At 40.9% G+C, this 17,484-nt stretch overlaps 1 protein-coding gene across 1 annotated transcript in view; it reads left to right on the top strand.

Annotated features, from left to right (window-relative positions):
* Nucleotides 1-17,484, top strand: part of plekhm3 (pleckstrin homology domain containing, family M, member 3) — a gene marked incomplete at both ends in the record, with an annotated part of 90,849 nt that overhangs the window by 58,376 nt on the left and 14,989 nt on the right. Inside the window, one exon of the mRNA XM_079563681.1 lies at nucleotides 11,758-11,821. Coding sequence (XP_079419807.1) covers nucleotides 11,758-11,821 — 64 coding nt within the window. The remainder of the gene's footprint in view (nucleotides 1-11,757; nucleotides 11,822-17,484) is intronic.

Here is a 17,484-nt window from a genome sequence, read left to right as displayed (position 1 = left end):
TGTCCTGGATTATTTCACTTGTTCTGAGATGTTTCTGACTCGTTTCGATACATTTCGTCCTTATTTCAGGTCATTTTCTTTGCCAATGTGGAAAGAAAATTGGTCTCATCTCATTGGCAATTTTACTTTCTTATTTCAAGCGAGATTTACCCTAGAACTGGTCTGAAATGTCCTCAAACAAGCAAAGGAAACTCGGTCCGATCAGGAAAAGTGTCTAAATGAGTGAAAACCGCTCAAAACAAGAAACATTTCCTCAATTCAAGTCATTTAAGACAATGCATGATATTTACTTTTTGTAGTGTGTGGCTTTGGTGGAGTGGATTGGAGTCTAAATGTTTGTCAATATCCTCCTTGATTCCTGATTATAAAACCGCACTAGTTAAACCTTAAGCCTCATTGACAAACACACACTGTAATATTCGTCCTGATTTGCTGACCTCTGCACAGACTGAAGTGTAAACTCACCGCCTTCATTCCTGCTTCAGCCAAAGCACTTGTGTCTGTTTTTGTATCGGCCACTTTGTTCTGACACATCATTAAGTCGACGCCGTCAAACTGCGAATGTCCACATGTTTGACACTGTGTACATACGTGTGAATGCAAAGCAGTTCTGCGCTGATAAGGCAGGACTGACCCGGGACAAAGGCCGGTCCGAGCTCGGGCTACACGAGGACAAAACCCAAACCAGGCTGGAGATATGGAGTTATGCAAAAGAACGTGTGCAGGACAGTCACAGAAACTCAACAGAAACTGGACAATCAAAACATAATGTCAGCATTTTAATATTCAAATCTTTATTGTCGGTTTATTTGACTTTTTTTTTTCTTTTTCAAAACTTTGTTTGTTTGAAGTTTTACAGAGATTGAAGACAAGGGAAAAAGAATACTAATAGAATATCCTTAAATCACACACAGAACAGAACAAAACAAAAGAAAACAAAAGCACACCAACCAACCAGCTAACTAAAAGCATGTACAAAACATACACAAGAAAAGAATATAAAGAACAATGTATGGCGCCCCCACTTTGACAGACAAAACAGGTAATATAGGAGAAAAGATAAATAAATAAAAAAGTTGATCCGGTACAGAAGGGAAGTTCATTTGTTTAAGCAAATTAAACAAGGGATTCCAGGTCTGAGTGAATCTGTCAGAAGAACCATGGAGCGTCATGCGTATTTTTGGTTTATTTGACTTTTTATTTAACCAGGAAAAGTCTCACAGAGATTGAGAATGATCCTGGACAGCCAGACTGGAGCGCTAACCACTCACTGTCTCAGTCACAGCAGGACGACAGAATCAGCTCCAGTCAAACATTTTATGAGGATAACATTACATTAAGTAAGGGATAATGTATAGAACGCTGGTCATTATCGGGAAAATAGGCACCGACAGGGCAAACCGGACATTATTATTCGGCCATTTGCAAACTGAACACACACAACATAAACTCTGTACACTGTTATGAAGGTCGAAAGGTTTATTTAATGACTTCCGCTGGAAATAGTTCCCAAAAGTTTCCAAAACGTTTTGCTAGGCTAGAAGCAGCAAGGCTAGCAGCTAGCCTAGCTACTTAGTTGAAGGCGCAGTTGGAGGAATGGTGGTGAATCTCTGGGTAAGTTGAAAGTCAGACTCACGATTCCCCGACTTCTCTCTCAGTGACGGGACAGATAGTGTCGCTGCTACGTACGTGCGGAGTGATATGAAAGCACCAACTCAGTTACCATTGGCAGCGGAGTTATTTTTCTCAGAGGTCGTTTATCAGAAAATAATGACCGGGAGAACGTTGGGAAATCCCATTCAAATCAACGGAGCTTCTACTTACGTTGTGAAGAGCTGTATAATGATCATCATAAATACAGTCCAGACATTGCTAATGTTATGAAAGGCTATTCGAGCTGGAAACGGGTGATTTTTATTGGAATATCTACATAAGTGCAGAGGTGTTATCGAGCAGCCGTCACTCCAGTGTCTAATGGTACTTTGTGTTAGATAATGGTGTTAAAGGGTCATTTATGATTGGAAAACCCCATTATGCTAGCACTGCTGAAACGCTCTAGTTTATTCTTCTCAAAGAGGATTTTCATGTAGTTTCCATTTAGACATTGAAACAGCTGAATTCTCCTACCATTTAAAATCTGAAGCGAGTTTCTAACGACTCCCTTGTTCCTTAAAGGTGCATAATGCAGCTTTGGTCTGCACGGCGCCATGACTTTGATCACGGGGCTCTCAGTGCTCCAGGATCAATTGTTTTGTAGGTTTTTGGTGAGAGGGAGTGTCATCAGTGAAAACCTTGTATACAATAGATCCTGGAGCGTCACAGAGACCACTGTGATCGAACGTAAAGGCGCCGTGTCAAACCCGCTGGGTCACGACAAGGTCAAACATGCTCTAATATCTTCTTTTTTCGATCAAACACATGAATCTCCGCTCTTCTGCCTAATGCGATCGTAAAACCGCAAACTGATTCTGATCGTCACTTCGGGTCCAAAGTGCCGTCGTGCACGAGCTGCAGTTACGCGTATGGCCAAAGGTGGCAGTAGTGAGTGTAAAAATACCAACTTGCATCCAGTCCCTTTAAGAATAAGAAAAGCATTGACTTTCCAGGCTAAATACTGACCTTCTGTTTAGGGTCAAGTTCTAGTCACACTTTTAATATTGTGATGAAGAATCAGCTTCATGTCGTCATTTACGATGCCACAGACGATGCCTGAAATACCAAGAGCCATTAACCTCTTAACTCCCGCCTGAACCGAGACGATCTTTTTCCTCACGTCATCAGATTTTTTTTCCAGCATTTTTTTCTTTGGTATTCGACTCATTTTTGTAACTTTTTTGTCATTTTATTTGGTCATTTTTTGTCACATTTTTTGTCATTTTTTCGTCAATTTTTTGTTTGTTTTTTGTAAAATTTGTATCACATTTTTGTCTTTTTTTTTGTCAAATTTTTGTAATTTTTTTGTCAAATTTGTATAATTTTTTTGTCACAATTTTTGTCTTTTTTTAGTCATTTTTTCGTCAAATTTTTGTCATTTTTTGTTAAATTTTTTAATTTTTTTTGTAAAATTTGTATCACATTTGTGTCTTTTTTTTGTCATTTTTTGTCACTTTTTTCATTTTTTCATCAATTTTCTGTCAAATTTTTGTCATTTTTTTTGTTACATTTAGGTCATTTTTTTCGTCAATTTTTTATCACATTTTTGTCATATTTTTATAAAAAAAATTGTCACATTTTGTAAAAAAAAATCACATTTTGTCACATTTTTGTCTTTTTTTATCAATTTTTTGTCATTTTTTTGTCAAATTTGTATAATTTTCTTGTCACATTTTTGTCACATTTTATCAATTTTTTGTCATTTTTTGTCATATTTTTATAATTTTTTTTGTCATTTTTTGTCATTTTTTTGTTACATTTTGGTCATTTTTTTTATAATTTTTTCATCAATTTTTCGTCACTTTTTTGTCACATTTCCATCATTGTTTTTGTCTCAGTTTTGGTGCTTTTTTCACAGCTTTTTTCCAGAAGCTTTTGGATTGGGGTAAAGCCAAACTGTAGAAACTGTGCTCGGTTCAGGTGGGAGTTAAGGGGTTAAACCAACCTTAATCACACAAACAAATACTAGTTTGAGCTGAGGGGAAGGTTGTTTGGTTCCACGGCTCGTTCCATCATAACTGTGTGTGTTCTCCTGACACTGAGCACATACGTGAGCTGATAAGGCCTGGTTTGAGTTAGATTAACCATGTGTGACGAGCCGCTCAGCCCAGAGATGTAAAGGCACAACTCCTACGTGAGCCACACTTACCCAGAATCCTCCCTGTTTCCTCTGAGTAACACTCTCGTAATGTAAAGGTGCGGCTGGAGCAGGTGCTGCAGGGAAATAATCCACCCACTGCTCTTACATTGTGTTCCTTTATCATTTAAAATCTGCTTTCTGAGCTTTTACCTGATGAACCTTCTTATTCCTTCTTCTGCTCTCAAAACGCCAGCCCACACTCTGTCACACGTCAAACCAAACAAAAGTTTCTGATGATTTTAAAGTCCAAACATTATTAGTGAACGAGTTCTTACAACTTGAAACCTCATTTAACGGGACTAGATGCAAGTTAGTCATTTTATGCTCACTACTACCACCTCTGGTCATAGATCCAGACGGCATTTCGCCATAAAAGGGGGCGTGGCTTCGCCGAGGGGGAAAATAGAATCTTTAGAGAAACACAATTTTTCCCTCTTTTTAGCCATTTTCTGGTGGAATATCAACTTATTTATCACATACAAATAAAGTCAGGTGTAAATCGGGCCCATATGGATATTTTCTCACAGCAGATTGTTCAGTGAAAAAACAGCAGTTTTAGCTAGCGCTAGCTAACCGTTAGCATTAGCCCGATGCTAACATGAAGCATCAGGTTAGCATTTTGGTCATTTTTTTTGTCACATTTTTGTAATTTTTTTGTAAAATTTGTATCACATTTTTGTCACATTTTTCATATTTTGGTCAGTTTTTTAATCAAATTTTTGTCATTTTTTTGTTACATATTTGTCACATTTTTGTCATTTTTGTCACATTTTTCATATAAATTTTTAATCACATTTTTATCATTTTTTTGTCACATTTTTGTCATTTTTTGTCAAATTTTTGAATTTTTTTTGTAAAATTTGTATCACATTTTTTTCACATTTTGTCACATTTTTGTCTTTTTTTTTGTCACTTTTCTCCGTTATTCATGTATCTATGGGCTGTTGAGCCACTTTTCTCCTCTCCATGTCTGTGTATCTTTATTTAGTACAAAACTATATTCACAATTCTGCATTTGTTAAAGTCGTTTTTGAATAATTAGAGAAAGTTTAAATTTTTTCTAAATTGTTTTCCCCCTTAACTGTTTTCAAACATGACCATATATGGGCGAATCCAGAGACGCCGTCTGTATCTATGCATGTAACTGCAGCTTCTATATTAAAGGGATATTTCAGGATGTTTGACATAGGGCCTCATTTCCTCGTTATCCAGAGTGCTTCTGATTTCTGGAGATATTTTTTTTTGTAATTCATGCAGTTCTTATGTTTGAAGAGTTTCGGAAAAAGCTGTGAAAATAGCAACAAAACTGAGACGAAAACAATGATGGAAATGTGACAAAAAGTGACGAAAAATGGATGAAAAAGTGGCAAAAATGTCAGAAGAAATTGACAAAAATCAAAACCAAACACCTTATTGCATACCATAGGCAGTGTATTTGTTTAAGTATACTTTGTTAATAGAGGAAACTGAACCAAAACCTACATTTTGGGTTCATCTTAAGCATTTTTCTCCCACCGTAAGTCACAGAGAGGCCTTGCTCCGCTCAGAGAGATCAGACACCCCCCCTCAGAGAGATCACCCCCCCTCAGTGTGTTCCCAGCCCTCTTCTGTGGTGCTGAGTGTCCTGGATGGTCCTGGTCCTGGTCCAGACTCTGTGGGGTGTTATCAGCGTGTCCTCTCACATCGGGGCGTCTCTTCATCGCTGTGACTCAAGAGCTGCTCTCAGCACCTCAGACACACCGGCTCTAAAATCTGACCGCTTCAAAAACACGGCGGCGTCACAACATTTTGTCATTATCAGAGAGGGAGAGTTTCACACAAACGTAGTAGTTTCAGTGATATTGGAGCCTGGGAACATCTCGAACTTCACAGCAGCCTGAGGACCATGGCCAAAATCTTCACATAGATTTGGGGACCAATCACAGAACGAGGAAGGACAACGGAAGCTTGTAGTTTGTTTATGGATATTTTTCAATAAGAAAGAAAGGTTTGTTTATGGTGCGTCCACACCAAACACGCTTTGGGCGTCAAAAACGCGCCTCACGCCCGTCGTTGGACGCTTGTGCTTTACTAAAGTTGATTGAAAGTCTGCAATAAACCACAAATGCGTGAAGGCTCAGTGTGTGATCGTCATAAAGCTGCTCTATGTCGTTACGGATTCAGTGACGTTATTAGTGCTTAATGCTTGTTGTCATGGGAGAAAACCGGAGCTCAATGCGAGCTAACGGAGCTAACTGAGCTAACTGAGCTAACTGAGCTAACTGAGCTAACTGAGCTAACTGAGCTAACTGAGCTAACTGAGCTAACCTAGCTAACCTAGCTAACTGAGCTAACTGGGCTAACTGAGCTAACCTAGCTAACTGAGCTAACTGGGCTAACTGAGCAAACTGAGCAAACTGAGCTAACGGAGCTAACGGAGCTAACTGAGCTAACTGAGCTAACCTAGCTAACCGAGCTAACTGAGCTAACTGGGCTAACTGAGCTAACCTAGCTAACTGAGCTAACTGAGCTAACTGAGCTAACCTAGCTAACGGAGCTAACGGAGCTAACGGAGCTAACTGAGCTAACTGAGCTAACGGAGCTAACGGAGCTAACTGAGCAAACTGAGCTAACTGAGCTAACTGAGCTAACTGAGCAAACTGAGCAAACTGAGCAAACTGAGCAAACTGAGCAAACTGAGCAAACTGAGCAAACTGAGCTAACTGGGCTAACTGAGTTAACTGAGTTAACTGAGCTAACTGAGCTAACTGAGCTAACTGAGCAAACTGAGCAAACTGAGCAAACTGAGCAAACTGAGCAAACTGAGCAAACTGAGCAAACTGAGCAAACTGAGCTAACTGAGCTAACTGAGCTAACTGAGCTAACTGAGCAAACTGAGCAAACTGAGCAAACTGAGCAAACTGAGCAAACTGAGCAAACTGAGCAAACTGAGCAAACTGAGCAAACTGAGCAAACTGAGCAAACTGAGCTAACTGAGCTAACTGAGCTAACTGAGCTAACTGAGCTAACTGAGCTAACAGAGCAAACAGAGCAAACAGAGCAAACAGAGCAAACAGAGCAAACTGAGCAAACTGAGCAAACTGAGCAAACTGAGCAAACTGAGCAAACTGAGCTAACTGAGCTAACTGGGCTAACTGAGCTAACTGGGCTAACTGGGCTAACTGGGCTAACTGGGCTAACTGAGCTAACTGGGCTAACTGAGCTAACTATGGTTTTCTCCCGGAGCTCATTGTAGATGATGTGAGTAATAAACTACAACATCAGCCCAGCTCAGTGTGTGATCATTGTTCTTTATTGACTTTATTTGTGCATATTTCTTGTTTTCACGTGAGGACCGGAGGTTTAGCTTAGCATTAGCTTTCTCCGGTGCTAATGCTACAACAGGCTCCTCGAGGCCCAAACACATTCCCAGCACAGATTCAGCCTCTGAGTCTTTTACAAAGACTCTGATGTGTCTTTGTAAAAGTCCCAGAGCTGCTGTAGCTCCGGTTCACAAAGAAGCTAAACCTCCGTGACTTGTGACTTGTTTACATCTGTGGGGCTGACATAGGATCCGCCCCGGTGGCTCAGCTACAACGTGGGGAGAAAGCTCCTGATTGGTCGACGAAAATACTCAGTTTTAACATTTTTAAACTCTGCATAGTCCCTTTAACCGAGTACATTTTCTCGGGGCTGTGCAATTAATTGAAATTCGATTACGATTGTGATTACTACACTAAACGATTACAAAATTTGCATAATCTTATTTTATTATTTTTCTGGCAAAGTAGACTTACTTATTTCACGGCGCTGGGATTATTTTCCCTTCACTTTTCTCGTGCCGCAACTCGTGCTTTTGTCTGACATAAAAACAAACGGCGCTGTGTGATGATGTCATCAGGCCGCGCTGCTCAGTTTGCTTGCGCAGGTGTGAGGGCTGGCCAGCAGGGGGCAGGTGTGAGGCCAGCAGGGGGCAGGTGTGAGGGCTGGGGGCAGGGGGCAGGTGTGAGGGCTGGCCAGCAGGGGGCAGGTGTGAGGGCTGGTCAGCAGGGGGCAGGTGTGAGGGCTGGTCAGCAGGGGGCAGGTGTGAGGGCTGGTCAGCAGGGGGCAGGTGTGAGAGCTGGCCAGCAGGGGGCAGGTGTGAGGGCAGCAGGGGGCAGGTGTGAGGGCTGGTCAGCAGGGGGCAGGTGTGAGAGCTGGCCAGCAGGGGGCAGGTGTGAGGGCAGCAGGGGGCAGGTGTGAGGGCTGGGCAGCAGGGGGCAGGTTTGAGGGCTGGGCAGCAGGGGGCAGGTGTGAGGGCTGGGCAGCAGGGGGCAGGTGTGAGGGCTGGGCAGCAGGGGGCAGGTTTGAGGGCTGGCCAGCAGGGGGCAGGTGTGAGGGCTGGTCAGCAGGGGGCAGGTGTGAGGGCTGGCCAGCAGGGGGCAGGTGTGAGGGCTGGCCAGCAGGGGGCAGGTGTGAGGGCCGGCCAGCAGGGGGCAGGTGTGAGGGCTGGCCAGCAGGGGGCAGGTGTGAGGCCAGCAGGGGGCAGGTGTGAGGGCTGGTCAGCAGGGGGCAGGTGTGAAACAGAGACCTCTCTTTAATCGAGGCAAACTTGAAAATCATTTGTACTTTTATGACTGTCCAGAAAACAGAAAATATCATGACAAAAATAATCGTTATTATAATTTTTTCAATAATTGAATTTTCTCCAGTTCTCGGCCAGCATTACCCAAACCTTAAAGCTTCCCGACCTTTGGTGGTCAGTGTAATGTCTCATTTGAAAGCTAAGACCACCAAAACTAATCTAAATGGATCTTCCTCCTTGCATTGTTGCTGGGTTGTCGTCACTGTTATTTTCATCACATTTTTGATGCTCTTTTGTGGGGTTTTTGTCTTATTTTATGTTTTTTCATGGCGCTTTCATCCTCATTTTCTCTCATGTGTTGATGCTCTTTTGATGCTCTTTATCAAGAAGCTTTTAGATTTGGGTAAAACCCCGTGTGATTTGTTGTTGCTGTACATGGTCGCCCCAGATGAGCAGTGTGTGACGGAAGGAGAGATGCTCCTTCCCTTCCACATACTGACCCAATAAGGATGGTCACGGTGGTAGGGCTGGGTACTGTTTTTAATTTTTATTTATATACAGTATATTTATTTATTTTTATTATTAATTTTCTACTTATTTATTTACATATTTTTCCTCGATGCCAGTGAACTGTCAATGCTCGGTCTCCGGTGCCGATGCCGAACAGAGTTTTATTTATTTATTTATTTTTGATTGTTTTTTTTTGTGGGTTTTTTTGTATTTTTTGTATTTTTTGTATTTTTTATTATTATTTAATTTTATTTAGTTTTATTTTTTTTATTTTTATATGTTATTTATTTTTATTTATTTTTTTATTTATTTTTTTATTTTATTTTATTTATTTTATTTATTTTATTTATTTTATTTATTTTATTTATTTTATTTATTTTATTTATTTTATTTATTTTTATTTATTTTTTATTTTTTGTATTTTTTATTATTATTTAGTTTTATTTATTTATTTATAATTTTTATTTTTTTTATTATTATTATTATTTTTTTTTTTTTTTTTATTTTATTTATTTATTTATTTATTTGTATTTTTTGTATTTTTTGTATTTTTTATTATTATTTAGTTTTATTTAGTTTTATTTATTTTATTTTATTTTATTTTATTATTTTTTTTTATTTTTTTATTTTTTTATTTTTTTTCTCCGATGCTTAATCTAAGTGAGCAGTTATTAATTTTTAAAAAATCGTACCACCAATTTTTTCATATTTTCTTTTTCCCTGAATTTTTTTTTATTTTATTTCTTAATTTTTCCCCCCTAAATATCTTCACATTTTCTCACGTTACATTCCCCAACTTTTACCCCAATCTGCCCCAAATTTTCCCATTATTTCCTAAATTTTTCCAATGTTTCCCAAACTTACCCCAGTAAATTTACTCATCTGCATATACATGTTTGAAAACTAGGCCTTTCAGATGTTATTGTCATTGTTGTTGTTGATGATTTTTTATTTATTTATTATTATTATCTCTAAATCTGTCTATATAGTGTTGCCATAGCTGTGATGTATCTATTTTAATTTCAGTTTTCTGTGTTTTGTCTGGGTTTTGAGACGTGTAGACCATATGACTTGCAACATAAATATTTCTTCCTGACAAAAAAAAAGATTTGGGTAAAACCAAACTGGGGTAAAATGTGGCCGGGGTTTAGAGGTTCAAAAATCTTTCGCAGATTGAATTTGCCCAAACCGTGTGAGCTTCTTTTCTGTCTATCTGGAAAATCACCGGCTCAGCGTCACGTTATTATGAGCCTGTGGACAAAAGGGCTGCGGTTAAACATTACTCACACAAACACAGAAATAAAAGTACAGACGGTTCGTATGTAGCAGCGGCGAGTTGGGGCCTGCCGGGGCTTATGCGCTGATGGGAGCGATGTCTGCAGACTCACGGGCGGGCGCAGAGGTTTGGGCTCAATCCGAAACCATCAAATTGTCTCCTCTAAGCACTAACACTAGCAACTAACTCCTTAACCTTTCATGGGTCGACTGTTAGATCTGTGCAGTTTGGGAACTAGAGCTTCAGCAGCATTTGAACAATCCGTCCGTCCTTAAACAGGGGAAAGGGAAGTGACATCACCAACAGCTGCTTTTCTTCTTCTTTAAAGTTATTGGTGGAGTGAGGCCAAACAAAAGTGCATGTCGCCCCCTAGTGTCCAACAACAACATAGTGTCCAAACAAAGACATTTAAGGAGAAAATAAATCCACATGATCCAAACATTTCCCTTTAGTGTTATTTTATTTCAGCAGCTGTTTCTTAAAGCGACAGCAGCAAATGATCCATGTGGCTTAAGTTTCTACTAAATGAAAACAAAAGCATTTAATCTGTTTCCTGAGTTTCCTCTTTAACACTGACATGTGACTGAGCTGTGGGGACGACAACATGGATTTATCACTTTATAAAGTTTGGCTTGTGCAGAATCTTAATTTTTAATTATTTTTATTATTAAATGTGCTCCATGAATCACTCGAGGGGGGGGGGGGGGGGGGGGGAATTTGGCGCAGTGGCTTGTGGGATGGCACATAGCTCCTAATCACTGGTTAGTTAGCATCAGAGGTCCCTATGCTAAAGTGGCTATGATAGTTAGCATCAGAGGTCCCTATGCTAAAGTGGCTATGATAGTTAGCATCAGAGGTCCCTATGCTAAAGTGGCTATGATAGTTAGCATCAGAGGTCCCTATGCTAAAGTGGCTATGATAGTTAGCATCAGAGGTCCCTATGCTAAAGTGGCTATGATAGTTAGCATCAGAGGTCCCTATGCTAAAGTGGCTATGATAGTTAGCACCAGAGGTCCCTATGCTAAAGTTGCTATGATAGTTAGCATCAGAGGTCCCTATGCTAAAGTGGCTATGATAGTTAGCATCAGAGGTCCCTATGCTAAAGTTGCTATGATAGTTAGCACCAGAGGTCCCTATGCTAAAGTGGCTATGATAGTTAGCATCAGAGGTCACTATGCTAAAGTGGCTATGCTAGTTAGCATCAGAGGTCCCTATGCTAAAGTGGCTATGATAGTTAGCATCAGAAGTCCCTATGCTAAAGTGGCTATGATAGTTAGCATCAAGGCTCCTTTTCCTAACTACTTCCTAACTGACTTACCAATTCGGAGGCAACTTGCCATGGCGGACGCTGACGCACATCCGGTTTGGCGTAAGAGCTCTTAGCGATCTGCCCGTTTCGGAAGCAGCCCTGGATTCATGTAACTGAAGAAAGCGTGTGTGTGTTTTTGGATTCATGTAACTGAAGAAAACGTGTGTGTGTTTTTGGATTCATGTAACTGAAGAAAACGTGTGTGTGTTTTTGGATTCATGTAACTGAAGAAAACGTGTGTGTGTTTTTGGATTCATGTAACTGAAGAGAGCGTGTGTGTGTTTTTGGATTCATGTAACTGAAGAAAACGTGTGTGTGTTTTGCAGGATCTCTCCTCGGGAACACCTGCTCCAGCACATCCACCTGTACTCTCTGGCCGATCTGCAGCAGGTAACTGGACATCGCTACCGTACGGTCAACGCTGGAGTCTGGTCTCGGAGACGCTCCAGTCACTCACACGTTTCAAACCGTTTTAGGGAGGGGCTCGTTTTTGCATCACATTGTGTCAAAACAAGACGACAAAACAAAAAAAAGACCAAATCAGGACTAAAGCAGGGCTGTGCAAACTGTTCTCATCAAGTGCTGCATTTTGAAGTATACATGCCTTTCAGTCATGTGACCTTTGTTGTTATGGCGGCCATTTTGAATACCGAAGTAGCCTTGTGTAGCACTTCCACCAGTGGTTTCGCTCGGGATAATTTCTCTCCTTCATTTTGAAGGACAGGGTTGAAAAAAATCCGTCATGAGCAATTTTTATCCTTCATGAATTAATCTCTCATAAGCGTTTTTTTTGTAATAAATGTATATATATATATATATATATATAGGCTGCACATTATTTATATTAGTAAAAATGTGAGATTGCAGGATAAATGGAGCTAAACTAAACCTGATCTGAACAGTCTTGGTACATTTTGCAACAGAAATGTGCATAAACTCGTAAAAGTCTGAGAGGAGACGACTTTCAGAGTCACCTGCTCATCAACATCAAGGCTCAGATTACGCTCATACAAATGTAAAGTGGAGCTTATTATTTGCATTTGTCAATTTTAACGTAATGTAAGAGATGGTGGGTGAACGGGACAGTGTTTACCAGTTCCATCACTGCACAACACGCCGCTACCACACGGGGGGGAAAGAGAGGGGGGGACATAGATGAGCTCGTCCTGAGACTTACATGAGAAGAGCGGCTCCATATTATTAGCCTTTAACCGCGTTTGCATCGTGGTTTTCTTCCCCGTGTTGTTGTTAGCGCCCGGGTCAGGAAAGTTAGCGAGCGAGGCAGTGATACAACTTGTAAGAGCTCAACCAAGACCAGACGCGGAGTGAAACTTTAGAGAGAGAGAGAGAGAGAGCCCCGCACGCCATGAAAAACAGCAGAGCTGCGTCTTTATTTTCAATCCTTCAAAATGACGGACGGCCTTTGAAATTTTCCGTCAAAGTAAAAAATATTCCGTAAATGACGGAGAATTTTCGGTTAATGTAACCTCTGACTACCACATGTAACAATATCTCTACTTTAGTATGAAAATGAAAGACAACTGATTGACAGTGGCATTTTTATGAGCTCATAATCTTTGCTCAAGAAAACAGTAAAAACACGGCCCCAGAAATTCACGTTTATGTGAAGAAACCAGGGAGTCAGTGTTTAAGATGTTAGCGTGCTACCGGTTAGCATTTAGCTTCAACAGCTCAGCTCTGACCAAGAGAAAGCCCTGAACCACAGGATCCATCATGTGGTCAGAGCTGAGCTGTTACTGTAGTATTTCCTCAGTGTTCATAGATGTGGCCACACATGTCTTTATAGAGTTTGGGAATGTGACGTCATATCGCTAAGCATTATGGGATTAGCAGCAATTGTAAACTAATGGAGATTTTAAAAGTTAAAATACTGGAGTTATTGTTCACATTAAAACACTTGGACACCACAGTGAGTTGGATGTTTTTACCAGCATTATCTCAGTAGTTAACGGAGCTGTTCCACGGCTATTTTCTCCACTTTATAAACTGTTTTTTGCTAATGTTAGTCAATGGAAATGTATGCTAACAGCTGCAAAGATGGCCGATCTCCATGGTAACTGTAGACTTTCCCGAACTCTATTGTGTTGAAGCCATTGGCAGTTGATTGAATAAACTGTTGACAGTTGCTAACCACTAGCGGCTAACGTCTTGTGCAGCTTAAACACTGACTCAGACTGAGAATCTGTTGACATGACAAACTGTAAAAATCACAGAGAAAGGTTTTCTGTTTCCTCTTCAGTGAGTTAGCTTAGCCTGCATAATGCTACTTCAGTATTCAAAATGGCCGCCGGAATGATGCGTGATGTCATTGAAAGCGTATGTATACACAGTGTGAGGGCAGTGGTCAATGTTCAACTGTGCTTTAGCAGAGGTTTAACCCAAGCCTCACACCTTTATTTAGGCTTGGAACTATAATGCCAGCTCTTTCTTGCACTAAAATGTTCGTTTTATAATTAGAGGTCAACCAATATGGGTTTTTCTAAGGCCGATGCCAATATGCACCGTCAATATTAAACAAAATGTCTTGTCTATGATCCTGTGTATGAAAGGAACAGGCCACCGCTTTTACAGACTGAGATATGTTCTTACCTGAGCTGTGACGAGTTCATGTGTACCTGTCTGGTCTTCACGCGTGCCCTCAGTCACTATAGTGTAAGGTGTGATATTACCAGACGTAGTTCGACATCTGCTCAGTAATATCTTCACTTTACTGCGCAGATGTCCAACTCCTCCAGGTATTATTACGCCTTACAATATAGTTCCCCCTTTTATCCGCTTAGAAAATCCACATTGTTTGATTGTGTGTAATTATACTTTGTAGTGGAACACTTCACGTAACCATATTTAAATAGGGAAAACGTGGAAGAGCTTGGTAGCTTCTATCTTGACCTGTTTTGGAGCTATAGAGGAGAGAGGGAGAGGCTAAATGCTAACGCCGTCTGCGCTGTGTTTACGTGACTGAAGATCAGACAGGTCCTAAAGAACTCGTCACAGCTCAGGTAAGAACATATCTCAGTGTGGAAAAACGCTGGCCTGTTCCTTTAACCCCTTAACTCCCACCTGAACCGAGCACATTTTCTCCAGTTTGGCTTTACCCCAATCTAAAAGCTTCTGGAAAAAATGTGTGGAAAATAGCGACAGAACTGAGATGAAAACAATGAAGATGTGACAAAAAACTGACAAAAAAATTAAGAAAAATGTACAACAAAATTACGAAGAAATGATGAAAAAGTGGCAAAAATGTCACAAAAAATGACAAAAAATTAACCAAAAAAATGATGAAAAAATGATGAACATGTGACAAAAAGTGACAAAAAAATTACAGAAAGTTACAAAAATTAGTTGAAAATCCCCCCAAAAAATGATGGAAAAAAATCTGATGACGTGAGGAAAAAGATCCATTGAGATGAGTTTTGTAGATCTTAGCTTTCAAATGAGGCGTTACACTGGCCTACAGGATTTGGGTAAAGCTGAACTGGAGAAAATGCCCTTGGTTCGGGCGGGAGTTAAGAGGTTAAGGCTGTGACTGAGCTCTTTCCAATACAAAAAAACAAGGTCACTGTCACTTCTGGTTCCACAGATACGTTGTAAAATACCCATATATCGGCCTCTTGCAAAATTATGAAACATTCAGTGAAAAGCACTAACTCTGGCGATGTAGCCACTTTAACAAGGAGCCAGAGGGCCGCCCAAGATTGCTCTGAGGGCTGTATTTGGCCCACGGGCCGCGCTTTGAGCACTCCTGCCATTACAGATCTTAATTTGGAAATTCATGATGAAAACTGAACTAGTAATTATGAACAACAAGGCCCTATGCCTGATCTTAACAACGTGTTCTTTACTGCAATGATTTTGAAGGAAATGTTTTGCTACATTATGCTTCTTAACCTCTTAACTCCCGCCTGAACCGAGAGCATTTTCTCCAGTTCAGCTTTGCCCAAATCCTGTAGGCCAGTGTAACGCCTCATTTGAAAGCTAAGACCTACAAAACCAATCTGAATGGATCTTTTTCCTCACGTCATCAGATTTTTTTCCATCTTTTTTGGGGGTATTCAACTCATTTTGTAACTTTTTTGTCATTTTTTAATCCATTTTTTCATTATTTTTTCATCACATTTTTTGTCATTTTTTTGGTCCTTTTTTTGTCATTTTTTCGTCACTTTTTTTTGTCATTTTTTAATCAATTTTTTTTGGTTTTTTATTTATTTTTTTGTCCGTTTTTTGTCATTTTTTGTCATTTTTTGTCATTTTTTTGTCCGTTTTTTGTCTTAGTTTTCTCACTTTTTTGTCACATCTTCATTGTTTTCGTCTCAGTTCTGTCATTGTTTTCTCACCTTTTTTCCAGAAGCTTTTGGATTGGGGTAAAGCCAAACTGGAGAAAACGTGCTCGGTTCAGGCGGGAGTTAAGGGGTTAAAACCAGTATTTAACCATCCGTCATTGCTCGTTGTCACTTTTATGTAATTGTATCCGTAAAATAATACCAAATCCCTTTGAATAGATATGATTATTGGGGGACCCTGACAGATTTTCAGAAGGGGCTTTGGGAACGGCTGCTTTACAGGGATCAGTTGGCAGTATATAAGGTTATTTCACAACTTTCAGATGTATTTGCATTAGGGTTGGAGTAAGAACATGGTTAAAAGAATCAGGTGTTGGGCCTTGAGTCTATTCGAAGCATCGAGTTCCACATTTTCACACTAAGTAAAGTAAAGTGAAGCTTGTCTTACTGTATCCGTTTGCATTTTACAAAGTGGAATTTCTCCGCGGTGTGTAAAACCATGTGAAGCCGCTCCTGGCCTGGATCCAGCCCCAGCGTCCCGGGGGGGGGGGGGGGGGGGGGGGGGGGGAGCGCAGAGGAGCCCGCAGACCCTTCTGAAAAGTCCATTGTTTGGGGGGTTTTTGTTCGCAGTCTTGTAAACCCCCCTCCCGCCCCCGTCGCCCCCCCCCCCCCCCCCCTTGGCCCCGGACCGCGCTGCGCTAATTGGACACATTGAGACGCAGCAGGCAGGAAAACAAAGCGTGACATCCTCAACGTCCCATTGAAGGACAGGGCCCTCAGCAGCTTTGAAACATGTGCTGCCCCTTCAGGAGCCTCCGCGGGCTGGCGGGACACGGGGCCGGGGCGGAGGGGGCGGAGGTGCACCTACACACGGGCTCCAAGCGCCTGATTTCAGACTTTTTCCATCAATATATATTTTCTAACCAACAAGGTGAACAACAGGGATAAAGATATTATTACCAAATACCTGCAAAAGCATAAACCCCACTCTTTGAAGCCATTTCCTGCACTTGTGATGAGAAGATCTTCCACTTTGTCACATGGATCGGTCCAGAATTTACCGAGATATTAACCATAAACCACAAAAACACATCTTCTCTTTCTCCCCTTGTCTCCTAATTGGTTTGTCATACATGCTCTAATAGAGGCCAGGCCTTTATTTACTCAAGGGCATCAGGACCAGGCCTTTATTGGAACCAGGCCACAATTAGAGACAGGCCTTTATTTGTATTTGAGCAAAACGGACGACCAGGAAAACGAAGAAAAACGAGACTTGTGTCCATTTGCAGCTAAAATATCAGGTTCATTTATTAATGAACATTTCAAACCCTCTCCCAGCGGCTGGAACATTGACGCCTTTTATTTTGTCGGGACAACAGGAAGTGTTTCGTTGCTGTTAGCGGAGCTTTGACATCAGTGTCACTGCAGGTTTCTGTTTCGTTTTTACCGGACCGGATTATTTGTTGTTATCTCGTGTAAAAGGCGAGTTTAGACGGAGCGTTTGTGTTTGTGATCGATCATGAGACTGACCCGAGAGAAGACGAAACGCTCGCGCTGATGGGAGGAGTTATTTTGAGGCGTGGGACTGACCTGCACACGGAGCAGCTGGACGTGCTTTGAAGACGCGATGGAGACTTTATTAAAACCCTGGAGGGTCACACAACATTTGCCCTGTTTCCAAATATGGTCACAGGAGGTTTGAAAAGTGGCTAAATCTGTGTCAAAGTTACGCTGGGATCAGCTCCTCCGCAG

Source organism: Gobius niger (assembly GCF_951799975.1).
Source record: "Gobius niger genome assembly, chromosome: 9".
Lineage (NCBI taxonomy): Eukaryota > Metazoa > Chordata > Actinopteri > Gobiiformes > Gobiidae > Gobius > Gobius niger.
This window is presented reverse-complemented; position numbering and strand designations above follow the sequence as displayed.